At 44.8% G+C, this 25,104-nt stretch overlaps 1 protein-coding gene across 1 annotated transcript; it reads right to left on the bottom strand.

Annotated features, from left to right (window-relative positions):
• Positions 1 to 1,922: 1,922 nt before the first annotated feature.
• LOC116374645 (glutathione S-transferase C-terminal domain-containing protein-like) lies at positions 1,923 to 24,339 on the bottom strand (the record flags this gene model as incomplete). The annotated part of the gene is made up of 7 exons (XM_031828222.1): positions 1,923 to 2,982; positions 4,073 to 4,142; positions 13,551 to 13,581; positions 15,102 to 15,235; positions 23,151 to 23,279; positions 23,746 to 23,790; positions 24,175 to 24,339. Coding segments are annotated over 7 exons (744 nt in total), but the record flags the coding sequence as incomplete, so codon positions are not given.
• Positions 24,340 to 25,104: the final 765 nt, after the last annotated feature.

Below are 25,104 nucleotides of genomic sequence, written 5' to 3' on the forward strand. Positions count from 1 at the left end.
AGAGTTTCATCCTCTAAAGATAAAAGCCTCTAAAAAATAACCGCAGCTGTATGGCCATGGTTGGATTGGAACTACTTTCATGCCCATTTTAACAGGAGCTTGTATATCAGTGCCTGCCTCTTCCTCAGTCTCTACACGCCTGCCAGCCCAGCAAGGCCAAATAATATAACCAAGGACACCGTAAATAAAGCCCTGGTATTTGTCATAGGGGGAAATTCACATCAACAGACCAAATATGGAGCTATAAACTGTTCCACTCTCTATCATAAACAATATGGGGTGTAATGAAATAGGGGAACGTTTATAATGGAAATGGTTAATAATCAGTGGTTAATAAAATAAACTGCTAAAAGACCACTTAGTTCTAACTTCTCATTTAAACAGAGCGTTTTCGCAAACCAATTACTCAACCTTGTCGGTTATGTTGAACGGTGTGGAACGTTTTTAAAACGCCTACAGGACTTTAATGATCCTGAACGAACCCCAGGGTGGCAGGACCTCTGCTGTACTAGAACACAATGATCTATGATGATTAATATACATCCCTCCTACACCAAGCAGAGAGAGGGCCACAAACAAATAGATTGGAAACGGGAACAAAATCCTCCCAGCAGGCTCATTAACTGCGAAATAAGCTCAAGCTTCGCTTTTACCTTTACACACACACACACACACACACACACACACACCACTCTCTCTGAGCAAATGCACGCACGTACACACAGCCGGCAGCCAACCCTCTTCATTCCCTTATGAGCGTAGTTGGCTAAGGCCGGTTGCCTCTACCTGCTCGGCACTTCAGTATCCTTCCCTAATGCACGATTCGCCTGGCCATTCCCCCCTACTCTCTCTTGCTGCCTATATGCATTTCCGTCATGCACACTTGGGCAGAGCTGCAGGCGCTGAAGGTCGGGCAGCAGTTAGGGGAAGGAGCCGTTTCCCTTTGAAATAATCCCATCCCCCTGGATGAGAGCAGTGTCTCTAGCCATTCACCCCGGGATAGATTGACTCTGCTTGCGGAATTCAGATGAGGAGCTGAAGATTGGACGCCTTGGAAGTGTCAGAACCCTTAGTGGAACAATGAGGCTGGGTGAGATTCCATTCGAGTACCTCCGTGTTCTCATCTCAAGCCCTTCCAAGGAATTCTGTAAGGCGTAGGCCCCGGGCGCAACGAATATGGTGCATGGACCAGAGGAGGATGGTGGGATGAGCTATAGGAGGACGGGCTCATTGTAATGGTTGGAATGGAATAAATTGAACGTTATCAAACATATGGAAACCAGGTTTGACTCCATTCCATATATGCCATTTCAGTTGTTACAATGAGGCCCGTCCTTCTACAGCTCCTCCCACCAGCCTCCTCTGGCATGGACATCACATATAAACTACCAACTGCGAGAATAAACAGCTTTAGGGAGTGTATATATAATATATCATTACAACAAATGGTTTTTGTGGTTTCTCCCTCTACTAGTCTCTAGAAGCAACAGAGTGTACTCCATCTAGCACGCTGACCTTTCCAACAGCCAAGCCTTCATGAAATATTCATAGATGCTGTTGATGTATTAGGATATGCAAAATACGGCCTTTTTTCACTGGCACTCAGCACAAGGCAAAACCATCCTTGAGGAATCATGGTAAATGCTGCATGAGCCCTGTTTGAGAGTTATGCTGGCTTTGATCAGATTCTGAACCTTTATATACAAAATGAAATAGAACAAACAAAAGCATTGAATGTCTCACATGGACGGCCTCCAGATTAGAATGAATCATTTAAAAACTAAGCAGGACAGATGGATTTTTTGAGCAGGTTTTCTTTCGTTTTTCTTCTTGTAATACCTGATTATTGGTTAGGAGGAGAGACGGGAGACGGCCGAGCACCATTACAGAATCGCTATTCATACAATTAGCAAAAAACGACATGTGGAAATATGATCCATTTATTTTCCCCCTGTTTGAGGTAGGAACATTCATTTTACTTCATGTAAATCCTGTTGGGGCAGACAAGAATGGTTTTGGCAAAAAATAGAAAATAGAAATGGTAAGAAGCAGGCTTTATGAGTTAAGACACTTTTGAAACAGAACTAAGGTTTGAAACAGAACTAAGGTTTGAAACAGAACTAAAATGTCAATCCAGCTACATAATGCAGTGACCTAAATGTATATCAAATCAACAGTTGCGAGCCCTGGTGTGGATGAAGTAATAGAGCAAAGTAAATGGTTAAAAATAAACATTGTACAAGACTTTTGGAATATACTCAAGTTCCAGTGTGTTTATTAATTCAATATCCACATAATTGCCCGCTCATTAAAACTCATTTAAGGGATAAAATAAAGACATTGCTCAGTTCCAATACCCATAAAACCATTCCAAGAGAACGAAACACTTGGACACCTGCCCCAGATCATCATTAGGGAAAAGGGTCTAAAGGGCTTTTTCTTGATTGTAGGTCAAATATCATCATCATCAATTCAACCAGGGTGATTCATTCTTCTCTGATCTCAAGACAAATCCCTCAACTCCTCCAAGATGATTGATTTGACTTAGTATCTTGGTCCAGCGACTGATGCTTTTTGTTTCCTTACAGGGTCCTGTTCTATGTTCTCCTTACAAGTCCCTCCCTCCCTGATTCACTTGGCTTCAAGACGTTTTCTCCCGACTGAACACAACCCTGGGTCGTGATCATTAGGGCAAACCGTAGCAAACCATTTTTCAACAACAAACGTAAATCTGTCTTCTTATTGGACAAGTCGAGGTAGTTCCTTTTGTTTTTCAACCTTCCTTTGGGTGCCAACTGAACATGCCTCTGGTTTACTGTGTGGCATAGTTGTCCCCTCCAGCCCCGCCTCCAGCAACACCCACCAGCATGTTGTTCTTGGGGGAGCAGCTGTCTGGCTCCATGGTCATCACCCTGACAGAGTACCCATGAGTCTCCGCTGCCCAGGAGCGGTCCAGGTCCACCAGGCCCATGCACTGTTTACCTGGAGGAGAGGGGTCAAAGAGCACAGTGATGATGTCCCTGATTGAACAATAATGGAGTTCCTTTATATTCCACACACTGGCAACTAAGAGGTGAATTGCAGTGCAGAGACACAGTACATAACTACAACAACTGACAGAAGGCCCCCAGCGTCTCACAGTAGAATTGTCTTTGTTCTAATAATTCGAAGAATTTGCCTTCATATTACTACGGATAAACAACGTGAGTCCTTTGTGGATAACACCCTTAGGCCTCTTCTGTACAGTAGCAGCCTTTCATTCAGTTTATTGAGGCGGAATAAGAGATGAAGACATTCCACCAGGATCTGTTCATCTTTCCTTATATGACCCTCATTCTCAACATTCTCCTGCAGACGCTTCCTAGACCGGCCTCTTCAGTACCAACGACTCTCTTCTTGCCGATTAGTACTTTGGGATCACTTCCACTGACACTCTCCTATCAAAGCTTGCTTTAAAGGCAAAAGCCCACTAACCACATTACGCTGCTCAGTGGCTCTGAAGCAGACCCAGACAGACAACAAACGCGTCTACAGCACTCGAGTCTCAGACGGACCGACGCTCAGATCTGACAGGCTCGGGGAATAAGGAATAAGATCAAAGACGGTAAGTGTGAGTTGAGGAGAGGTTGAGGAAGGGGTGTCTTGGTGGCGACAGCACCCCGCCAGCGGAATATTCCATGACAGGAAGTGTCAGGTAGGGAACGTACGAGGGCGGTTCAAAGTGAAAACACAACGGGGAGTACCTTCACTAATTATTCACAAGTATTGAATGTGCTGGTATAGAATATGTTTTGCCTTTAAAATCAAGATGAATAAGATTCTATGGAAAGGGGGCCCTGATCCTAGATCAGCAAGACTACTCAGAGGCACTTTTTAAATATGGACCCAGGTACTGAAGGGAGTATCAGTTTGATGGAGATATACAATAATATCCCCTTTGACTTTGCGGTCAACATGAATCGGTGCCATTATGGAAAAAATGACATTAGTGGCCTGTTTGTGTTAAAAGGTGCTCATTTATTTGGGGGTCAATTGTTAACACAATGTGTGTGTGTGAGTGACAGTGTGTCACCTATTAAGCGTCGTTCTGAAGGCAGCTGGACAGCTGTCTGGTCTGCGAAGCGGCAGAGGATCATGTGCTCCTAAATGGAGGGAGAGCAGAGAGAGCGGTGGAGGGAGAGCACAGAGAGAGCGGTGGAGGGAGAGCACAGAGAGAGAGATGGAGGGAGAGCACAGAGAGAGAGATGGAGGGAGAGCACAGAGAGAGAGATGGAGGGAGAGCACAGAGAGAGAGATGGAGGGAGAGCACAGAGAGAGATGGAGGGAGAGCACAGAGAGAGAGATGGAGGGAGAGCACAGAGAGAGAGATGGAGGGAGAGCACAGAGAGAGAGATGGAGGGAGAGCATAGAGAGAGATGAAGGGAGAGCACAGAGAGATGGAGGGAGAGCACAGAGAGAGAGCACAGAAAGAGAGGTGGAGGGAGAGCACAGAGAGAGAGGTGGAGGGAGAGCACAGAGAGAGGGATAGAGAGAGAGCACAGAGAGAGAGATGGAGGGAGAGCACAGAGAGAGCGGTGGAGGGAGAGCACAGAGAACACAGAGAGAGAGAGATGGAGGGAGAACAGAAAGAGAGATGGAGGGAGAGCACAGAGAGAGAGATGGAGGGAGAGCACAGAGAGAGGTGGAGGGAGAGCACAGAAAGAGAGGTGGAGGGAGAGCACAGAGAGAGGTGGAGGGAGAGCACAGAGAGAACATAGAGAGAGAGAGATGGAGGGAGAACAGAAAGAGAGGTGGAGGGAGAACAGAAAGAGAGATGGAGGGAGAGCACAGAGAGAGAGAATGTTAACTCAAACTCACAGCTACAGCTAAAACTCATCAGCTGACACACCAATATATGCACACAACTAAGTTGCTTTGGAAAAAAGCATATGCTAAATGGCATATTTATTAAATGTTTTATTTACACAGACTTCAACCAACCACAGCATTAGAATGTTTGTTCCAGGTTTTCCTGAAAGTCATACTGTACATCATTAGAGCCACATCTCTGACCTCTGGGAGGATGAGTCTCCTTCCTGCTCTTACCACTTCCTAATTATTCTTCCGCAGAAGGTAAAAACACCAAAACCCAGGGAACAGTAGGCATCTTCTCATGTCTTTCTTTATCCACCATCTAGTCATCTTCTACACCTCTTTTTCTACAACCCCCAACCCCAGGAGGACACTAGTTATCCTCTAGCTCTAAGTGATTCCATTCTTCACTGTGGAAGGATCAGGACAGTACCGTCCTAGCCACGGTTCAACCACTCTGACTCAGCGCCAAGCACCAATACCTCACATCATTAGCGTTGTATTACAGCCACGGAGTGCTATCTGTCATGGTGCTCCGCTGTCAGTCTGTTCAACTAGCTCAGGGGGGAAGGAGTTCACACCCGAGACTGTGATTGGTTGGTCCACTGTGTTACAGTAGCAGTGAAATGCCATATTGGTTTCTGTTAGGCCAGTGGCTGTGTTGGTGGCTAAGGTCTTATAGTGAGGTGAAGAGGAAATTCAGCAACTCTGAGGACAACTGAAGTTGATGAAAAAAATCTTCATTTTGGCCTTCATCTGGGTTTTAGAGTGGAAATAACGTAGTCGCAATAATACAGCCTCTCTTCGCTAAGACGAGGAGCAAAACACTAAAGGAAGCACCAGATCAATAAAAAAGTGGTCAGAGTAAGCAGATGCTAAGCTACAGGACTGTTTGGCTAGCACAGACTGGAATAGCACAGACTGGCTAGCACAGACTGTTCTGGGATTCCTCCGATGGCATTGAGGAGTACACTACATCAGTCGTTGGCTTCATCAATAAGTGCATCGATGACATCGTCCCCACCGTGACCGTACATACATACCCCAACCAGAAGCCATGGATTACAGGCAACATCCGTCCGCACTGAGTTAAAGGCTAGAGCTGCCGCTTTCAAGGAGCGGGACTCCAACCCGGAAGCTTATAAGAAATCCCGCTATGCCTTAAAACGAACCATCAAACAGGCAAAGCTTCAATACAGGACTAAGATTGAATCATACAACACCGGCTCTAACGCTCGTCGGATGTGGCAAGCCTTGCAAATCATTACAGACTACAAAGGGAAGCAAAGCCAAGTGCTGCCCAGTGACACGAGCCTACCAGAGGAGCTAAACTACTTCTATGCTCGCTTCGAGGCAAATAACACTGAATCATGCATGAGAGCACCAGCTGTTCTGGAAGACTGTGTGATCACACTCTCCGCAGCCGATGTGAGTAAGACCTATAAACTGGTCAACATTCACAAGGCCAGACGGGTTACCAGGACGTGTACTGTGATCATGCGCTGACCAACTGGCAAGTGTCTTCACTGACATTTTCAACCTCTCCCTGTACGAGTCTGTAATACCAACATGTTTTAAGAAGACCACCAACGTGCCTGTGCCCAAGAACACTATGGTAATCTGCTTAAATGACTACTGACCCATAGCACTCACGTCTGTAGCCATGAAGTGCTTCGAAAGGCTGATCATGGCTCACATCAACACCATTATTCCAGAAACCCTAGACCCACTCCAATTTGCATACCGCCCCAAAAGATCAACAGATGATGCCATCTCTATTGCACTCCACACTGCCCTTTCCGACATGGATAAAAGGAACACCTATGTGAGAATGCTATTCATTGACTACAGCTCAGCCTTCAACACCACAGTGCCCTCAAAGCTCATCAATATGCTAAGGACCCTGGGACTAAACACCTCCCTCTGCAACTGGATCCTGGACTTCCTGACGGGCTGCCCCCAGGTGGTAAGGGTAGATAACACATCCGCCATGCTGATCCTCAACACAGGGGCCCCTCAGGGGTGCGTGCTCAGTCCCCTCCTGTACTCCCTGTTCACACATGACTGCACGGCCAGGCACGACTCCAACACCATCATTAAGTTTGCCAATGACACAACAGTGGCAGGTCTGATCACCGACAACGACGAGACAGCCTATAGGGAGGAGGTCACAGACCTGGCCGTGTGGTGCCAGGACAACAACCTCTCCCTCAAAGTGATCAAGACAAAGGAGATGATTGTGGACTAAAGGAAAAAGAGGGCCGAGTACGCCCCCATTCTCATCGACATGGCTGCAGCGGAGCAGGTTGAGAGCTTCAAGTTCCTTGGTGTCCACATCACCAACAAACTAACATGGTCCAAGTACACCAAGACAGTCATGAAGAGGGCATAACAAAACCTATTCTCCCTCAAGAGACTGAACATATTTGGCATGGGTCCTCAGATCCTCAAAAAGTTATACAACTGCACCATTGAGAGCATCCTGACTGGTTGCATCACTGCCTGGTACGGCAACTGTTCGGCCTCCGACCGCAAGGCACTACAGAGGGTCGCGAGTACGGCCCAGTACATCACTGGGGCCAAGCTTCCTGCCATCCAGGACTTCTATACCAGGTGGTGTCAGAAGAAGGCCCTAAAAATTGTCAAAGACTCCAGTCACCCTAGTCATAGACTGTTCTCTCTATTACCACACGGCAAGCAGTACCGGAGCGCCAAGTCTAGGTCCGAGGGGCTTCTAAACAGAATCTACTCCCAAGCCATAAGACTCCTGAACACCTAATCAAATGGCTACCCAGACTATTTGCAGCCCCCCCCCTCTTTTACACCGCTGCTACTCTCTTTTATCATCTATGCATAGTCCTACTACCTACATGTACATATTACCTCAACTAACCAGTGCCCCCACACATTGACTCTGTACCGGTACCCCCCCTGTATATAGTCTCACTGTTGTTATTTCACTGCTGCTCTTTAATTACTTGCTACTTTTATTTATTTTTCTTATCTGTATTTTTTTAAACTACATTGTTGGTTAGTGGCTTGTAAGTAAGCATTCTGACTAATAAAAAGTGATTTGATTTGACTAAAGTAATTAGTTGAAAATGAAATAGAATCGTTAATCATATTGTGATGATTCGGCACAGAGGGAGGTTTAGAGAGAGAGAGAGAGAGAGAGAACTTGTATGTTAATTGCCGGAAAATGAATCCGGTTGCTTAAAATGGAATATTGATTTCTCTTTCCAGACAGCAATTACGCGATCAACTATGTGGCCAAGTTTCTTTGTCAAAGTTTCTTTCAAACTAGACAGAAAAAACAGAGATAAATGACACACACGACTTTCCACCACATACCCTAAATTCAGTGTAAAATACACCAGCAGTATTTTAAGATGGGGAGAAAAATGATTCTTTCATCTGTAAACAAAATCTTTTAAGACCTTGGATTTCCTGCAGAGAATAGACCATTACCAAAATATACTGGTAGTAGTCCGTTTTCAGACACATCAACTGTCACGTTCCACTTGTCATGGCGAGGCCCTATAGCAGGCCTCCGTTGATTAGAGCAGTGAGAGGCCATACATCAGGGATCATTGACTAGATTCAGTCGCGGGATTCTTTTTTTCTTGAGTAGATGGTCAGGGGGCCGGAAGATAATTACACATCATTGGTAGACTATAAAATGTACTGCAAGAAGCCCAAGTAGATACACTAACGTTTGGGGTCACTTAGAAATGTCCTTGTTTTTGAAAGAAAAGCAACATTTTTGTCCATTAAAATAACATCAAATTGATCAGAAATACAGTGTAGATATTGTTAATGTTGTAAATGACTATTGTAGCTGGAAACAGGTGATTTTGTTATGGAATATCTACATAGGCATAGAGGTCCATTATCAGCAGCCATCACTCCTGTGTTCCAATGGCACGTTGTGTTAGCTAATCAAAGTTGATCATTTTAAGGCTAATTGATAATAAGAAAATACTTTTGCGAAGTTAGCACAGCTGAAAACTGTTGTTTTGATTAAAGAAGCAATAAAACTGGCCTTCTTTAGACAAGTTTCTGGAGCATCACTTCATTAAACAGTACCTGCAAAACACCAGTCTCAACGTCGACAGTGAAGAGGCGACTCCGGGATGCTGGCCTTCTAGGCAGAGTTCCTCTGTACAGTGTCTGTGGTCTTTTGCCCGTCTTAATCTTTTATTTTTATTGGCCAGTCTGAGATATGTTATTTCTTTGCAACTCTGCCTAGAAGACCAGAATCCCGGAGTCGCCTCTTCACTGTTGACGTTGAGACTGTGTTTTGCGGGTACTATTTAATATAGCTGCCAGTTGAGGACTTGTGAGGTGACAATTTAATGTTATTTTAATGGACAATGTGCTTTTCTTTCAAAAACAAGGACATTTCTAAGTAATCCCAAACTTTTGAACGGTAGTGTATAATTGACTAAACATAATCATTTCAAACCTTGCTTACATTTGTTAATTACCACATACAGCACATGGCCTAAAGTATGTGGACACCTGCTGGTCCAACATCTCATTCCAAAAGCATTCATTTGGAGTTGGTCCCCCCCTTGCTGCTATAACTAATAGTTGTACTAGTTCCCATTCTGACAGACACCTTGTTAAGTTCGCTGATGACACTGCCTTGATCAGCTTGTTGCATGATGACGAGGAACATCATGGCCTGGTCCTAGATTACTTTGTAGAGTGGTGTGAGGAATCACACTTGGTTCTCAATACCAACAAGACCAAAGAGACGTGCATAGACTTCAGGAAGCGTATAACACCTACCTCCGCAACATCTATCAGAGGTCAGAACATAGAGATTGTAGAGGAATACAAATACCAGGGTGTCCTCTTGGACAATAAGCTTCAGTGGAGTAAATATACAGACCTGATCTACAAAAAGAGCCAACAGAGACTGTTCTTTCTCAAAAAGCTGGGATCTTTTAATGTAGACTGTACTATACTGACTATTTTGTACAAATCTTTCATTGGGAGAATTTTATCTTTTTGTATTGTTTGTTGGTTTGGCAATGCCACTGTCAGACAGAGAAATATGCTGAGAAGGATTATCACCACAGCAAGCAAGGTACTTGGAGTCAAACAGACAGGCCTGGATGAGATCTTTAAGGTCAGGGCCCTCCCTCCCCAAGGTACTTGGAGTCACACAGACAGGCATGGATGAGATCTTTAAGGTCAGGGCCCTCCCCAAGGTACTTGGAGTCAAACAGACAGGCCTGGATGAGATCTTTAAGGTCAGGGCCCTCCCTCCCCAAGGTACTTGGAGTCAAACAGACAGGCCTGGATGAGATCTTTAAGGTCAGGGCCCTCCCTCCCCAAGGTACTTGGAGTCAAACAGACAGGCCTGGATGAGATCTTTAAGGTCAGGGCCCTCCCTCCCCAAGGTACTTGGAGTCAAACAGACAGGCCTGGATGAGATCTTTAAGGTCAGGGCCCTCCCTCCCCAAGGTACTTGGAGTCAAACAGACAGGCCTGGATGAGATCTTTAAGGTCAGGGCCCTCCCTCCCCAAGGTACTTGGAGTCAAACAGACAGGCATGGATGAGATCTTTAAGGTCAGGGCCCTCCCTCCCCAAGGTACTTGGAGTCAAACAGACAGGCCTGGATGAGATCTTTAAGGTCAGGGCCCTCCCTCCCCAAGGTACTTGGAGTCAAACAGACAGGCCTGGATGAGATCTTTAAGGTCAGGGCCCTCCCTCTCCAAGGTACTTGGAGTCAAACAGACAGGCCTGGATGAGATCTTTAAGGTCAGGGCCCTCCCTCCCCAAGGTACTTGGAGTCAAACAGATAGGCATGGATGAGATCTTTAAGGTCAGGGCCCTCCCTCCCCAAGGTACTTGGAGTCAAACAGACAGGCCTGGATGAGAGCTTTAAGGTCAGGGCCCTCCCCAAGGTACTTGGAGTCAAACAGACAGGCATGGATGAGATCTTTAAGGTCAGGGCCCTCCCCAAGGTACTTGGAGTCAAACAGATAGGCATGGATGAGATCTTTAAGGTCAGGGCCCTCCCCAAGGTACTTGGAGTCAAACAGATAGGCATGGATGAGATCTTTAAGGTCAGGGCCCTCCCCAAGGTACTTGGAGTCAAACAGACAGGCCTGGATGAGATCTTTAAGGTCAGGGCTCTGCTCAAGGCTCACAAAATCATTTTAGACCCAAGCCACCCCCTGTACCGTGTTTTATTGGTATGTAACTGTTATGAAAGTTGTATTGGCAATTTTGTTTTGTATTTAAACGCCACTTTAAACGTGTACATGACACTGCAACAACATTTCCCCATGGGGACAATAAAGTCAGTAATAACAGCCTCCGCTCTGGGCCGGCAGGTAGCCTAGTGGTTAGAGCGTTGTGAATCCCCGAGCTGACAAGGTACAAATCTGTCGTTCTGCCTGAACGAGGCAGTTACCCCACTGTTCTCAGGAGGCTGTCATTTTAAATAAGAATTTGTTCTTAACTGACTTGCCTAGTTAAATAAAGATTACATTTAAAACATAAAAAATAAGAACTATTCTGGGAAGACTTTCCACTAGATATTGCTGCAGGGACTTGCTTCCATTTAGCCACAAGAGCATTAGGAGGTTGGGCACTGATGTTGGGTGATTAGGCCGGCTCGCAGTCAGAACTCTAATTCATCTCAAAGGTGTTCGATGGGGCTTTGTGCAGGCCAGTCAAGTTCTTCCACACCTATCTCAACAAAACTATTTCTGTATGGACTTCACTTTGTGCAAAGGGGCATTGTCATGCTGAAACAGGAAAGGGCCTTCCCCAAACTGTTGCCACAAAGTTGGAAGCACAGAATCGTCTAGAATGTCACTATGCTGTAGGGTTAAGATTTCCCTTCATTGGAACTAAAGGGCCCGAACCATGAAAAACATCCCCAGATTATTATTCCTCCTCCACCAAACTTTACAGTTGACACTATTCATTGAGGCAGGTAGCGTTCTCCTGGCACCTGCCAAACCCGTTGGACTGCCAGACGGTGAAGTGTGATTCATCAGTCCAGAGAATGTGTTTCCACTTCTTCAGAGTCCAATGGCGGCGAGCATTACACCACTTCAGCCGACGCTTGGCATTGCGCATGGTGATCTTAGGCTTGTGCTCAGCTGCTTGGCCGTGGAAAACCATTTCATGAAGCTCCCAACAAACAGGTATTGTGCTGATGTTGCTTCCAGAGGCAGTTTGGAACTCTGTAGTGAGCGTTGCAACCGAGGACATATGATTTTTACGCAATACGCGCTTCAGCACTTGGCGGTCCCGTTCTGTGAGCTTGTGTGGCTTACCACATCACGCCTGAGCCGCTGTTGCTCCTAAAGGTTTCCACTTCATAATTACAGCACTTACAACTCTAGCAGGGCAGAAATTTGACAAACTGACTTGTTGAAAAGGTGGCCTCCTATAACGGTGAGCTCCTCAGTAAGGCCAATGTTTGTGTGGCTGAAATAGCCAAATCCCCTAATTTGAAGGGGTGTCCTAATACTTTTGTATATATAGTGAATGTCTCTCTATTATGTGTGGGAACAATTTGGAACAGATTTCCAAAATTAAAATCACTTGGAGCTGATTTAATGTTGTTTTTAAAGTCTTAAGTCCAAAAAAAATTCGGCATGCGGGCCGAATTCGGCATGCGGGCCAAATTCGGCATGCGGGCCAAATTCGGCATGCGGGCCGGCAGTTGGGGAACCCTGCCTAACATCATTAAGATATTATGATGCCATCATCTCCTACCAGTTCAGTGCACTGTCAGTGTCAAGTGATAAGACTTAGGCCCTGTTCTGATACTCTGAAAAGGCATCCTGTCTTCCTTGAAGTAATTACTGATCTGACATAGGGCCTTGCTTTTACTACCAAACATTGATGACTCCAAGGAAGGGAGTGAAGTAAGGATGCATCTGTCCTCCTGTGCGGCTTCGTTGGTAGAGCCTTGCAACAACAGGGTTATGGGTTCGATTCCCACAGAGGACAAGTACATCTGCTAAATTACTAAAATGTACATTTGGAATAGTATTTGAACTTCCGCCGACCTCAATCAAGACATGAACTTTGTCAACATTCAGTCTCTTGACCGTCGATCTACTCATGATGATTAATGTGTAATGAATAGCACAAAAAAAAGTTGTATAAATTATTATTAGTATTAGTGGTATTGTAACAACGTAGTTCCTGTAAAAGCTGGTTTTAGTTCCCAGGATACATTCAGGATAAATCAACAGGAGAGCTATTTCTGAGGTCAGATAGTTTATTCTCTCTACCTCCCCTTCTCACTCTCTCCCCTCCTCTCTCTGCAAAGAGTCAGCGAATGGAAAAGAACATGACTAGGACTACACTTAAAATTAAACCGTGTATGTGTTTTGCATCTAAAACAGGGCTCTTCTGGAGTCTATTAGGTTTTCAGTAATGATATATATATATATATATATATATATATAAATAACCTCTTGTAATTCCTGGCAAGGGAGCAACAGCTTTCAGCATGAGTGTAAATTATAATGTTTTATAACTGAGGGGTCAAACCTGTTGTAACATGTGTAGGAGAACACTGTTCGCAATCACGTTAAATAAAAAAGACTAATTAAATCTGACTTAGTTCAATCTTCGCTGCTGATATGATATGCATCCAAACAAATAATACATTGCGTGGGAAATCTAACCCTCATTTGAAATGAATTGAACCTACCTTGTAACTCAGTGTCTCCAGAAACCTTTTGCTGCAAAAAAAGAGAGAATTTGAAAGAAGTGAGATATTTTGGGAATAATGCTTAGAGAAAAGACCATTCAAGTGTAAAAACTTTTCAGTAAATCTGCACGTTGTGCTTTTCTGTGGGACAACTATTTGTATTGCATTGTACTAGTGTCTATTGTTTACACTGACATTCACATACTAAGTCCACCTTCTTTTGTCTTGATAAGTCATGACAAACTATCTTCTGATGATAAACTCCATACGTGACAAAAAACCAAAACAATGCTCATTTTGAGCAAGTTCTTTATCCGACGTCCTGGGAAACAGGCAGTTTGATTGTGATGTTAAAGAGTAGCGAGAAAGAGCTTAAAGCTAGCTAATAATCAACACGGCACCGAAGACGTCAAAGGTCACGTCACGTCACGGACACTCAGTTGAGGACTCTAATGTTTCACTTGGCCGACTATAGCCTCACAGTCACATAATCCATAGCTACGTACTGTCAAAATGATGTACACACATCCTGAGCAGGTGCGGAATATAAAAAACGCAGGTATTCTGCAGACAACACTTCAACACTTGGGGATTTAAACTTGGTATGTTGACTCTTGGTGAAAGTTTGTCTTCGGGACCATAACCTGAGGATGAACTAGTTAAGGCGGTGGTGTAGTGCAGAGTAGCATGAATACTGACACTGCTACAGGGCCTGCCTCATATCTAGTAACAGCCTTTAGCTATGCCAGTAGCAATGATATACCACAACCTTCAGTGCATTCTCTCTTTAGAATAACATGTTTTGTGGTCATTGAGGCCTTTGTGTTGTCAACATGTCATGCATCCTTCCTCCTAGTTCTCATACCAGCCACTTCACACACCAGTCAGTCAGAGTGCTGTCATGGCAACAGGAACAACAGCACAATAAACTAGCTCCTACATTTTTCTCCCTCTCCCTCCTGTTCATGCCCTCAAGCACAATTCACACTCTTCGGATCGTACCTCAGCCTAGGAAAATATCAAGGCATCAAACGCATAAGTTATTTCGGCTCGGCCCCAGAATGAAATGAGCAGAAGACATTTTCGGAGTGATCAGTGATTCGTGTTCGCCAACTTATTTGGTTATGCAGTGGTTTTTTTACCCTGTCATTTTGTGACAGCAGCCCTGTACTGAAAGATCATTCTCCTAATGCTGATTGAATGGACTGAATGAGAGAGCAGGGTGACACAGAAGTCGTAGATGCTGTGGAAGAGAACATAAGCCAGAGACCAACGCAGATAGAGGAGGCAGAGAGGTACAAATGAAGATGGAGAGACCGGTGGAGCGAGAGAGAGGGAGAGAGGCAGAGAGGTACAAATAAAGATGGAGAGAACGGTGGAGCGAGAGAGAGGGAGAGAGAGAGGCAGAAATGGTGTGAGATACAGTCGATAAAGATAACAGAAGAAGATGGGTAAGGAGGCACACGATAAAGACAACTCAGACAGACCGACAGACATTGAGACAGAGAGACAGGCAGAAAGACATACATTGAGACAGACAGGCAGACAGACCTCCTGGGGAAGGTGAACTTCAGTGTGTTCTGGATGAAGCCGTAGCAGCAGGGGCTGACCACGAAGGTCGCTCCCGCCTGGATACACTGCTCTACCACCATGTCTGTCGCAACGCCACACGCATGGAGGGCCACCTGGAGACACACACACACACACGTTAAAACACAGGCACACACATTCACACACGTTAAAACACAGGCACACACACACAAACGGTCACACAAATTTGTTAAATATTACCTAATCAGAACACCCTCTTTCTCTGCATCCATCGCATCATCACGGTACGATACACCTCATTGGAAAACATCTAGCAAACCTAACCCTGAGTCAATAGGGAAAACAAACCGAACCGTTTGGCGAAGAAAAAAAAACCTCACTGATTAACTAGTTAAAGAAGCCGTTTGATGCTGAACGTGTGGAGTAAACAAACTTTTGAGTCGTTTAGCAGTGGCGGCACGGAGGGACCGGGTTTCCTATTGAGCAGGTAAACCGTGCCTGTTGCTCTGCATCTCAATACACATTACCTGAGGAGTGGTTAGAGGATGCTGGGTGGAGAGAGAGAGAGAGAGCAGTGGAGAGAGAGATGGACAGAGAGAGATGGAGAGAAAGAGATGGAGAGAAAGAAATGGAGAGAGAGCGACGGAGAAAGAGCGATGGAGTGAAAGAGACAGAGAGAGAGATGGAGAGAGAGAAATTGAGAGAAAGAGACGAAGAGATAGAAATGGAGAGAGAGAGACAGAGATAGAACCTCTGGGACTCTACTATAGCAGACTGTTTTCCTAATATCCTTGTCCTGGAGGCCCACTTCAAGTCGATATCCATTAGTACAGTGTTAGATGATCCGTTGACAAATTGATTCCAGAGTGTTAGTACTTTCTGAAATACATCAGATAAGCGGCATGGTTGGGGTACTCGAGGAGAGGTTTGGTAATCACTGGATTAGTAGATGTTGATAACTCTGAGGAGAGCCTCTTCGACTGAGAGCTAAGACATTTCCATCCAAATCCCATAACATCTATGGTAGGTGGACTTGAGCACCAGGAACCATGTTTAGTTGGGATTAGGTTGGACCAGGGCCATGTATTTAGAGAGTTGGGCCAATGAGGTTTCTGCATTATGAAGCATTTACATGACACTTCAACATTCTATGGCAGCCAAGTTAGCTCCCCATTAACATTACAGGCGGAAAATGTAAACAATGCTATGTAACTATCTGAATGTCGAGAACTAGAACAAAATATATAACATATAACTAAATATTATGGCTCTGGGTAGTACTTATCAGCCTACTGTTACTACATGTAATTCTCAATCAGCACCCTAGCATTGGAGCCCAGTCAGAAACACTAGCTAGCTAACTCCTAAGTATTTCTCCAACGTCATCAGCTCTGAATGGAGGATTCAAAATGAGGTGTTGGGAGAACTTCAAAAAGATCCCCAGAGACAAAGTTCGAGATACTACATGTTGAGTCGGCCACGTCCACGTACAACAGATTCTGTTCAATGTGCGAGACAGCCTCTTCCAAGACTTAAGATTCGAATTATAGCAAATCGCTAGAGAGCGGATTACGACCATTCTTTCCAGGATGAACGTCCCCCAACGTTACATTAAGTCCACATCACATGTATGTGGGCAGCTGACTGCTGTAATCCATCACAGCTCTAATATATACCACCTGCATCCCTTACATCCATATGCCACAGCTTGGCCTTTTCTCTGTGGATTCTGACATTTGCCCTTCCCAACTAGAAAAAAAACGCAGACACAGATTTATTGTATACGCTCTCATTCTGTGGTCGCGGCAGAAGGCTTCAGAACACCTCAGCCAGGCTTTTCCAGGGAGAGTTGGACGAAGCTCCTGAGAAATGCACTGCAGCCTAGAGATTTAAGGGACCTTATCGTCCTGTTGTTTGGCTGCCATGTAGCGCCGGAGCATCTCTCTCCCCCCGCCACCCCCGACCACACTGGGGCCCTGCAGTACCTTGGCCTGGGTTGGCCCGTCTTTGGCCATGACTATCTGGAGGCATCGTTCCAGTCACGTAGGGGACTAGAAGATAGGTAATTATAGGAGGACCAGAGTGCTGGAGGCCTTTCTAATCGACCTGGCCGGGGTATCCTGGAAGGATATTGATCTCATCCCGTCAGTAGAGGATGCCTGGATATTTTTTTTAAATGCCTTCCTAACCATCTTAAATAAACATGCCCCATTCAAGAAATTTAGAACCAGGAACAGATATAGCCCTTGGTTCTCCCCAGACCTGACTGCCCTTAACCAACACAAAAACATCCTATGGCGTTCTGCATTAGCATCGAACAGCCCCCGTGATATGCAGCTGTTCAGGGAAGCTAGAAATCATTATACACAGGCAGTTAGAAAAGCCAAGGCTAGCTTTTTCAAGCAGAAATTTGCTTCCTGCAACACTAACTCAAAAAAGTTCTGGGACACTGTAAAGTCCATGGAGAATAAGAACACCTCCTCCCAGCTGCCCACTGCACTGAAGATAGGAAACACTGTCACCACTGATAAATCCACCATAATTGAGAATTTCAATAAGCATTTTTCTACGGCTGGCCATGCTTTCCACCTGGCTACTCCTACCCCGGACAACAGCACTGCACCCCCAACAGCAACTCGCCCAAGCCTTCCCCATTTCTCCTTCTCCCAAATCCATTCAGCTGATGTTCTGAAAGAGCTGCAAAATCTGGACCCCTACAAATCAGCCGGGCTAGACAATCTGGACCCTTTCTTTCTAAAATTATCTGCCGAAATTGTTGCCACCCCTATTACTAGCCTGTTCAACCTCTCTTTCGTGTCGTCTGAGATTCCCAAAGATTGGAAAGCAGCTGCGGTCATCCCCCTCTTCAAGGGGGGGACACTCTTGACCCAAACTGCTACAGACCTATATCTATCCTACCGTGCCTTTCTAAGGTCTTCGAAAGCCAAGTCAACAAACAGATTACCGACCATTTCGAATCTCACCATACCTTCTCTGCTATGCAATCTGGTTTCAGAGCTGGTCATGGGTGCACCTCAGCCACGCTCAAGGTCCTAAACGATATCTTAACCGCCATCGATAAGAAACATTACTGTGCAGCCGTATTCATTGATCTGGCCAAGGCTTTCGACTCTGTCAATCACCATATCCTCATCGGCAGACTCGACAGCCTTGGTTTCTCAAATGATTGCCTCGCCTGGTTCACCAACTACTTCTCTGATAGAGTTCAGTGTGTCAAATCGGAGGGTCTGCTGTCCGGACCTCTGGCAGTCTCTATGGGGGTGCCACAGGGTTCAATTCTTGGACCGACTCTCTTCTCTGTATACATCAATGAGGTCGCTCTTGCTGCTGGTGAGTCCCTGATCCACCTCTACGCAGACGACACCATTCTGTATACTTCCGGCCCTTCTTTGGACACTGTGTTAACAACCCTCCAGGCAAGCTTCAATGCCATACAACTCTCCTTCCGTGGCCTCCAATTGCTCTTAAATACAAGTAAAACTAAATGCATGCTCTTCAACCGATCGCTACCTGCACCTACCCGCCTGTCCAACATCACTACTCTGGACGGCTCTGACTTAGAATACGTGGACAACTACAAATACTTAGGTGTCTGGTTAGACTGTAAACTCTCCTTCCAGACCCATATCAAACATCTCCAATCCAAAGTTAAATCTAGAATTGGCTTCCTATTTCGCAACAAAGCATCCTTCACTCATGCTGCCAAACATACCCTTGTAAAACTGACCATCCTACCAATCCTCGACTTTGGCGATGTCATTTACAAAATAGCCTCCAATACCCTACTCAACAAATTGGATGCAGTCTATCACAGTGCAATCCGTTTTATCACCAAAGCCCCATATACTACCCACCATTGCGACCTGTACGCTCTCGTTGGCTGGCCCTCGCTTCATACTCGTCGCCAAACCCACTGGCTCCATGTCATCTACAAGACCCTGCTAGGTAAAGTCCCCCCTTATCTCAGCTCGCTGGTCACCATAGCATCTCCCACCTGTAGCACACGCTCCAGCAGGTATATCTCTCTAGTCACCCCCAAAACCAATTCTTTCTTTGGCCGCCTCTCCTTCCAGTTCTCTGCTGCCAATGACTGGAACGAACTACAAAAATCTCTGAAACTGGAAACACTTATCTCCCTCACTAGCTTTAAGCACCAACTGTCAGAGCAGCTCACAGATTACTGCACCTGTACATAGCCCACCTATAATTTAGCCCAAACAACTACCTCTTTCCCAACTGTATTTAATTTTTATTTTATTTATTTTGCTCCTTTGCACCCCATTATTTTTTTATTTCTACTTTGCACATTCTTCCATTGCAAAACTACCATTCCAGTATTTTACTTGCTATATTGTATTTACTTTGCCATCATGGCCTTTTTTTGCCTTTACCTCCCTTCTCACCTCATTTGCTCACATTGTATATAGACTTGTTTATACTGCATTATTGACTGTATGTTTTTACTCCATGTGTAACTCTGTGTCGTTTGTATCTGTCGAACTGCTTTGCTTTATCTTGGCCAGGTCGCAATTGTAAATGAGAACTTGTTCTCAACTTGCCTACCTGGTTAAATAAAGGTAAAATAAAATAAAATAAAATAAAGCACACCGCCATGCAATCTCCATAGACAAAATTGGTAGTAGAATGGCGTTACTGAAGAGCTCAGTGACTGTCATCATTTGCACCGTCATAGGATGTCACTTCAACAAGTTAGTCCGTCAAATTGCTGCCCTGCTAGAGCTGCCCCGGTCAAATGAAAGTGCTGTTATTGTGAAGTGTAAACGTCTAGGAGCAACAACGGCTCAGCCGCAAAGTGGTAGGCCATACAAGCTCACAGAACGGGACCGCTGAGTGCTGAAGCGCGTAGAATCGTCTGTCATCGGTTGCAACACTCACTACCAAGCTCCAAAACTGCCTCTGGAAGCAACGTCAGCACAATAACTGCTTGTTGGGAGCTTCATGAAATGGGTTTCCATGTCCGAGCAGCCGCACACAAGCCTAAATCCCCATGCGCAATACTAAGCGCTGGCTGGAGTGGTGGAAAGCTCATCGCCATTGGACTCTGGACCAGTGGAAACGCATTCTCTGGAGTGATTAATAACGCTTCACCATCTGGTAGTCCACAGACTAATCTGTATTCGGCGGATGCCAGGAGAACGCTATCTGCCACAATGCACAATGCCAACTGTAAAGTTTGGTGGAGGAGGAATAATGGTCTGGGGCTGTTTTTTATGGTTTGGGCAAGGCCCCTTAGTTCTAGTGAAGGGAAATCTTAACGCTACAGCATACAATGACATTCTAGGCGATTCTGTGCTTGCAACTTTGTGGCAACAGTTTCAAGAAGAAGAAGAAGGCTCTTTCTTGTTTCAGCATGACAATGCCACTGTGCATAAAGCGAGGTCCATACAGAAATGGATTGTCGAGATTGGTGTCAAGATCGCTGTGGAAGAACTTGACTGGCCTGCACAGAGCCCTGACCTTAACCCCATCAAACACTTTTGGGATGAATTGGAACACCGACTGTTATCTAGGCCTTATCGCCCAACATCAATGCCCGACCTCACTAATATTCTTGTGGGTGAATGGAAGCAAGTCCCCGCAGCAATGTTCCAACATCTAGAGGAAAGCCTTCCCAGAAGAGCGGAGGCTGTTAAAGCAGCAAAGGGGGGACCAGCTCCATATTAATGCCCATGATTTTGGAATGAGATGTTCGACAAAGAGGTGTCCACATACTTTTGGTCATGTAGTGTAGTGTACCTTCTATTGGTGTCACAGACAGAGAGATTGGAGGAGGAAGCCTTCAGCACAATGTCTGTCTAGTCTGAAACTCTCTACGATGACTCACTGTCTGAACACCTCGTAACATAATATACCTGGGAGAATAGATGGACATAGAATACATTTGACATTTTATTTTCAAAAAGATATCACTGCAGATACTGAGATGAGCGAGATGCAAGACTTGGCTCACACACAGTATCTGCACACGTTCGCTTCACACATTCACAGTGGAGAAGTTGAGCCTGGCCTTCAACGCTCTTAGTTGTGGAAATACACCAACTACGCTGTTTTCTTTCTGCATCTACGTCATATCACAGTCTACCTTCAACATCATGTTTGACCTCTTTTAGGGAGGGACTGATAGACAAATATAAACCTCCTGGACCTCAGCCTGGGGGATGCAGGGAGAAACAACAAGCCTGAAGTACAGTACAGATTCTAGTCTGAATCTCAGCTATGATGACTCACTATCTGAACATCTAGTAACATAATGTACTGGAAGGAGAGACGGCCATAACGTGATTTACATTTAAACATTATGTTTCACATATTTTAGAGACATGATATACTATAACATAATAGACATTTAGTTTTCCAATCAATTATTATGAACGATGATCTGACACTTGATAGTTAAAGGTGAATGTTTTCATTGTATCTGTCCCTATCAAATAAATACATGATTAACACCAACACTTAGCATCTAGGTTTAATACACACTCAGGCCTTACAGTTCATTTGGGACGGGGGAGGTTACTTCCTGCCCTGGTTAACCCTGACTGAACTCTGACCTCACCGTGATGAGTGAAGTGACACAACGGGGAAGTTAGCATCCAAGCTGGTTGAACCAAGCTAATGAATTCCTAAATCAAACAAGCACCTGTTCTGTGGCCAACAGCCAACACAAGCAGATCAAAATAGACCTGATAATAGCGTAATTAACGACAACTCGTTTAATTTGGGACTAATTAGGCAGTTCAGGTCGTTAGAGGGCCGCTGTTATTCGATTCTGGCAGGAGAGGAGAGGAACTGAAATACACTGCGGGAGACCCACACACACACACACACACACACACACACACACACACACACACACACAGTAAATTGTAGGCTCTAATCTCATCTGGCCCACAGACTGTGTGGAGGAGAGAGCAAGTGAAGTAACTTAGAACTGCTGTAGCAGCGGCTCGCTGAGTGAAATAAACCACAATCACTATTATCTAGCACAGCAAGGGAGACTTGTGTGTGTGTGTGAACGAGCAACAAAACACACATACACACACACACTGGCTGATACAGATGCAAACGAGTCAACTGGCGGAGTTAGATGATTCATGTGGTCAAAATGAGAGGTCAACGTGATAAACGGTGCAAATAGCTGGGGAGTTGAAACATTGTGCCTTTATGATAAACATTTTCCTCTTCCAAACGGTTATTCCTTCTAACCTCTGCCTGAATAGCACATATTGCTCCTACATCTTTTGGCAGGGTGTTTGTTTTCGCTCCACTTCAACGCTCTGCAAAGTAAGCAATTAACAGGAAAATGTGTTTTCTTTTCAAAGTATTGGAGGAGGAGGCCGGGGAGAAAAAGGTACTTCTAATGAAAATGGAGCACGGAAAAGCTTGGTCGTAATGTTCTTCTGATAGAATCCTCAGAGAAGGGAAGGACACGGTCCCCAATATAATCAACTGGAGAACAGAAATTACCAAAATAAGCAGTAAAAAGTTTCTCTCTCAAACGTTCAAATGTGGGCTAAACTTATCGCAAAATAAGTCCCAGTTCTGGTAAATCATTCGAAATCCATAACTGAACAAAAAGGAATCCTGCTTCTCTACCCTGTGACAATGTAGATAAGACACTTTGAGAGCAGCAACGCTGTGGACGATTCCTTTCGTGTGCAAACTGAGTATTCTCTCAAGTGTCACATTGACAACTTGAGAAGATGAGCCATCTAGAAGTACTGGTGAAATCAACCCGTTTGCTAAGCTGTACAGTAGTAAGTCTCATGGTGCACAGTAAGTACGTCAGGTAAAAGACATGGAATGAGCTTCCATATTAATGCCTGTGTAGTGAATATGAATGTCTCAGTGGGTTAGACTAGCATAGTTCTGGCAACACCTTGTTGTGGGTTTGATTTCCTTATAGGACTCACAAACTGCATGTACGTGCCACTGTCAATGTCGACAGTCATGTAAAAGCATCTGTTAAATGATCAAACACAAGTTGTAATATTCATCTGTACTCACCCCTATGTGGAAGGGTCCAGTGAAGTAGTCCAGGTTGGCCTGGATGAAGCCTATGTTGGTCAGGCCCAGTTCAGCACTCCTCACCTTCCCTCTAACCAGAGACTCCTCCTTGTTCTCTATCAGGATCACCTGCAGTTAACCACACAAGATGACCTCTTACATTTAGCTAATCAACTCGGGTTCTCTGTATGCACGCATGACTAATTCCCTTTGGATAAAAATGTCTGCTAAATGGCATATTATTTATTTATATATTATTACCTCTTACACTTTTCTAATCTAATGTTACTCTTAGTTGACTCTTACCTCCAAGGTTATCAATAGCTTACTGGACCTGCCTTTAGGCTAAAAGTCTAAGATTTATTTGGGAATAAAATACAACTCTACAGTGTAAAATAATTAAATTCTCCTACTAAGACTGCTATTTGTAAAGAAATGAATGAGATACGACATGCTCGAAAATAAAAAATTCTCTGGAAAAACACAACACGAATGTGTAACTCTGTATCAATTATGTCAAGCCACCCTAATGCGAGCAAATGGCGAGCTAGTTTCAACTTGGTAGACAAGACAGTAGTTTCAACGTTCAACCTACCTGGCAGTCGGGCAGCGTGTGAGCCAGAACGATCCCGACGTGGCCCTGGAAAAACGCAACACGGAAAAAGACAAGACAAATACATACAGAGAAAAACAAAGCTCAAAGAGAAGCCGAGCACATCAAAGGGCTTGTGTGATCAGTAGCGGCCTACCGCTCTGTCCATTCCAATATTGACCCATTACCCACCCAGTCAGTGCTACTGCTGTGAAGTGTACTGTACACTCCCTTCATCACTACACTCCGTCTCCCTCCTGTCTGTCTGTCTGTGCATGGAATAACAAGGGTTTTCAAAAAGAGAGAGGGGAAAGAAGATAAGAGAAGAAATGCACCCTTTCATCCTGATTTCTGACAGACAGACTAATGAGGACAGAGCGACAGAGGGGGATGGAAGGATCGAGAGACGGACCGAAGGACTGACGGACGTACCCCTCCGCTGCAGAAATCTACCACGGTGTCCCCCGGTCGGGCCAGCTCCGTCACCATGGCGACCAGGTTGTTCAGCTGCTGCCGTTTCCTCGCGGCGCGGACGTCAGACATCTTCCCTGCAGACAGAGCTGAAGATTCAGTAAAAAGGAATGGTGTGCTTATGCAATATAATTATAATATATGCCATATTCATCAGATGCTATAATATTGGTGTCCCCAGCGGGAATCGAACCCGCGAGCCTTCACTAACTTATGTAAGTCTCATATAAGTGAAATAAGAAGGTATTGGATGGAATGTTAATATCAACATCTTCATATCTGTACAATACCAGAAGTATTTGCTTAGTTTCAATGTTTGTGTCACACCCTGACCATAGTAAGCTGTTTATTCTCTGTGTTGATTGGGGCGGGACAGTGACTTGGGTGGGTCATCTAGGTGAAATGTATGTCTATGCTGCCCTGATATGGTTCCCAATCAGAGGCAGCTGTTTATCGTTCTCTGATTGGGGATCATATTTAGGTAGCCATTTCCCCATGGTTATTCGTGGGATCTTGTCTACATTTAGTTGCCAGAGTGCACAACAGTAGCTTCACCTTTCGTTTGGTTGGTCGTTTTTGTTCAGTGAGTTTCGGTTGATTAAAATATGTGGAACTCTAGGCACGCTGCGCCTTGGTCTACTCCTTTCAACGAACGTGACAGTTTGACTGGAAGATGAATCAACATTATCCAGTCACAGTACGGTCTATTCAGGTGGGACATATTTCCTGTTCTCCTTCAAACATGTTTGAATTGCTTTCTTTCTTCTACCCTTTCTTTCTGTCTTTTCATTTCAGGAAGGAACCTTCATTAAAAAAAACTTTTATTACCCAGGAAGATGCTCTCTTTTCTTCATATGAGTGCAGAAGTGCCAGACAGCGTTCCTATTTCAT

This window comes from Oncorhynchus kisutch, linkage group LG7 (assembly GCF_002021735.2).
Source record: "Oncorhynchus kisutch isolate 150728-3 linkage group LG7, Okis_V2, whole genome shotgun sequence".
NCBI lineage: Eukaryota > Metazoa > Chordata > Actinopteri > Salmoniformes > Salmonidae > Oncorhynchus > Oncorhynchus kisutch.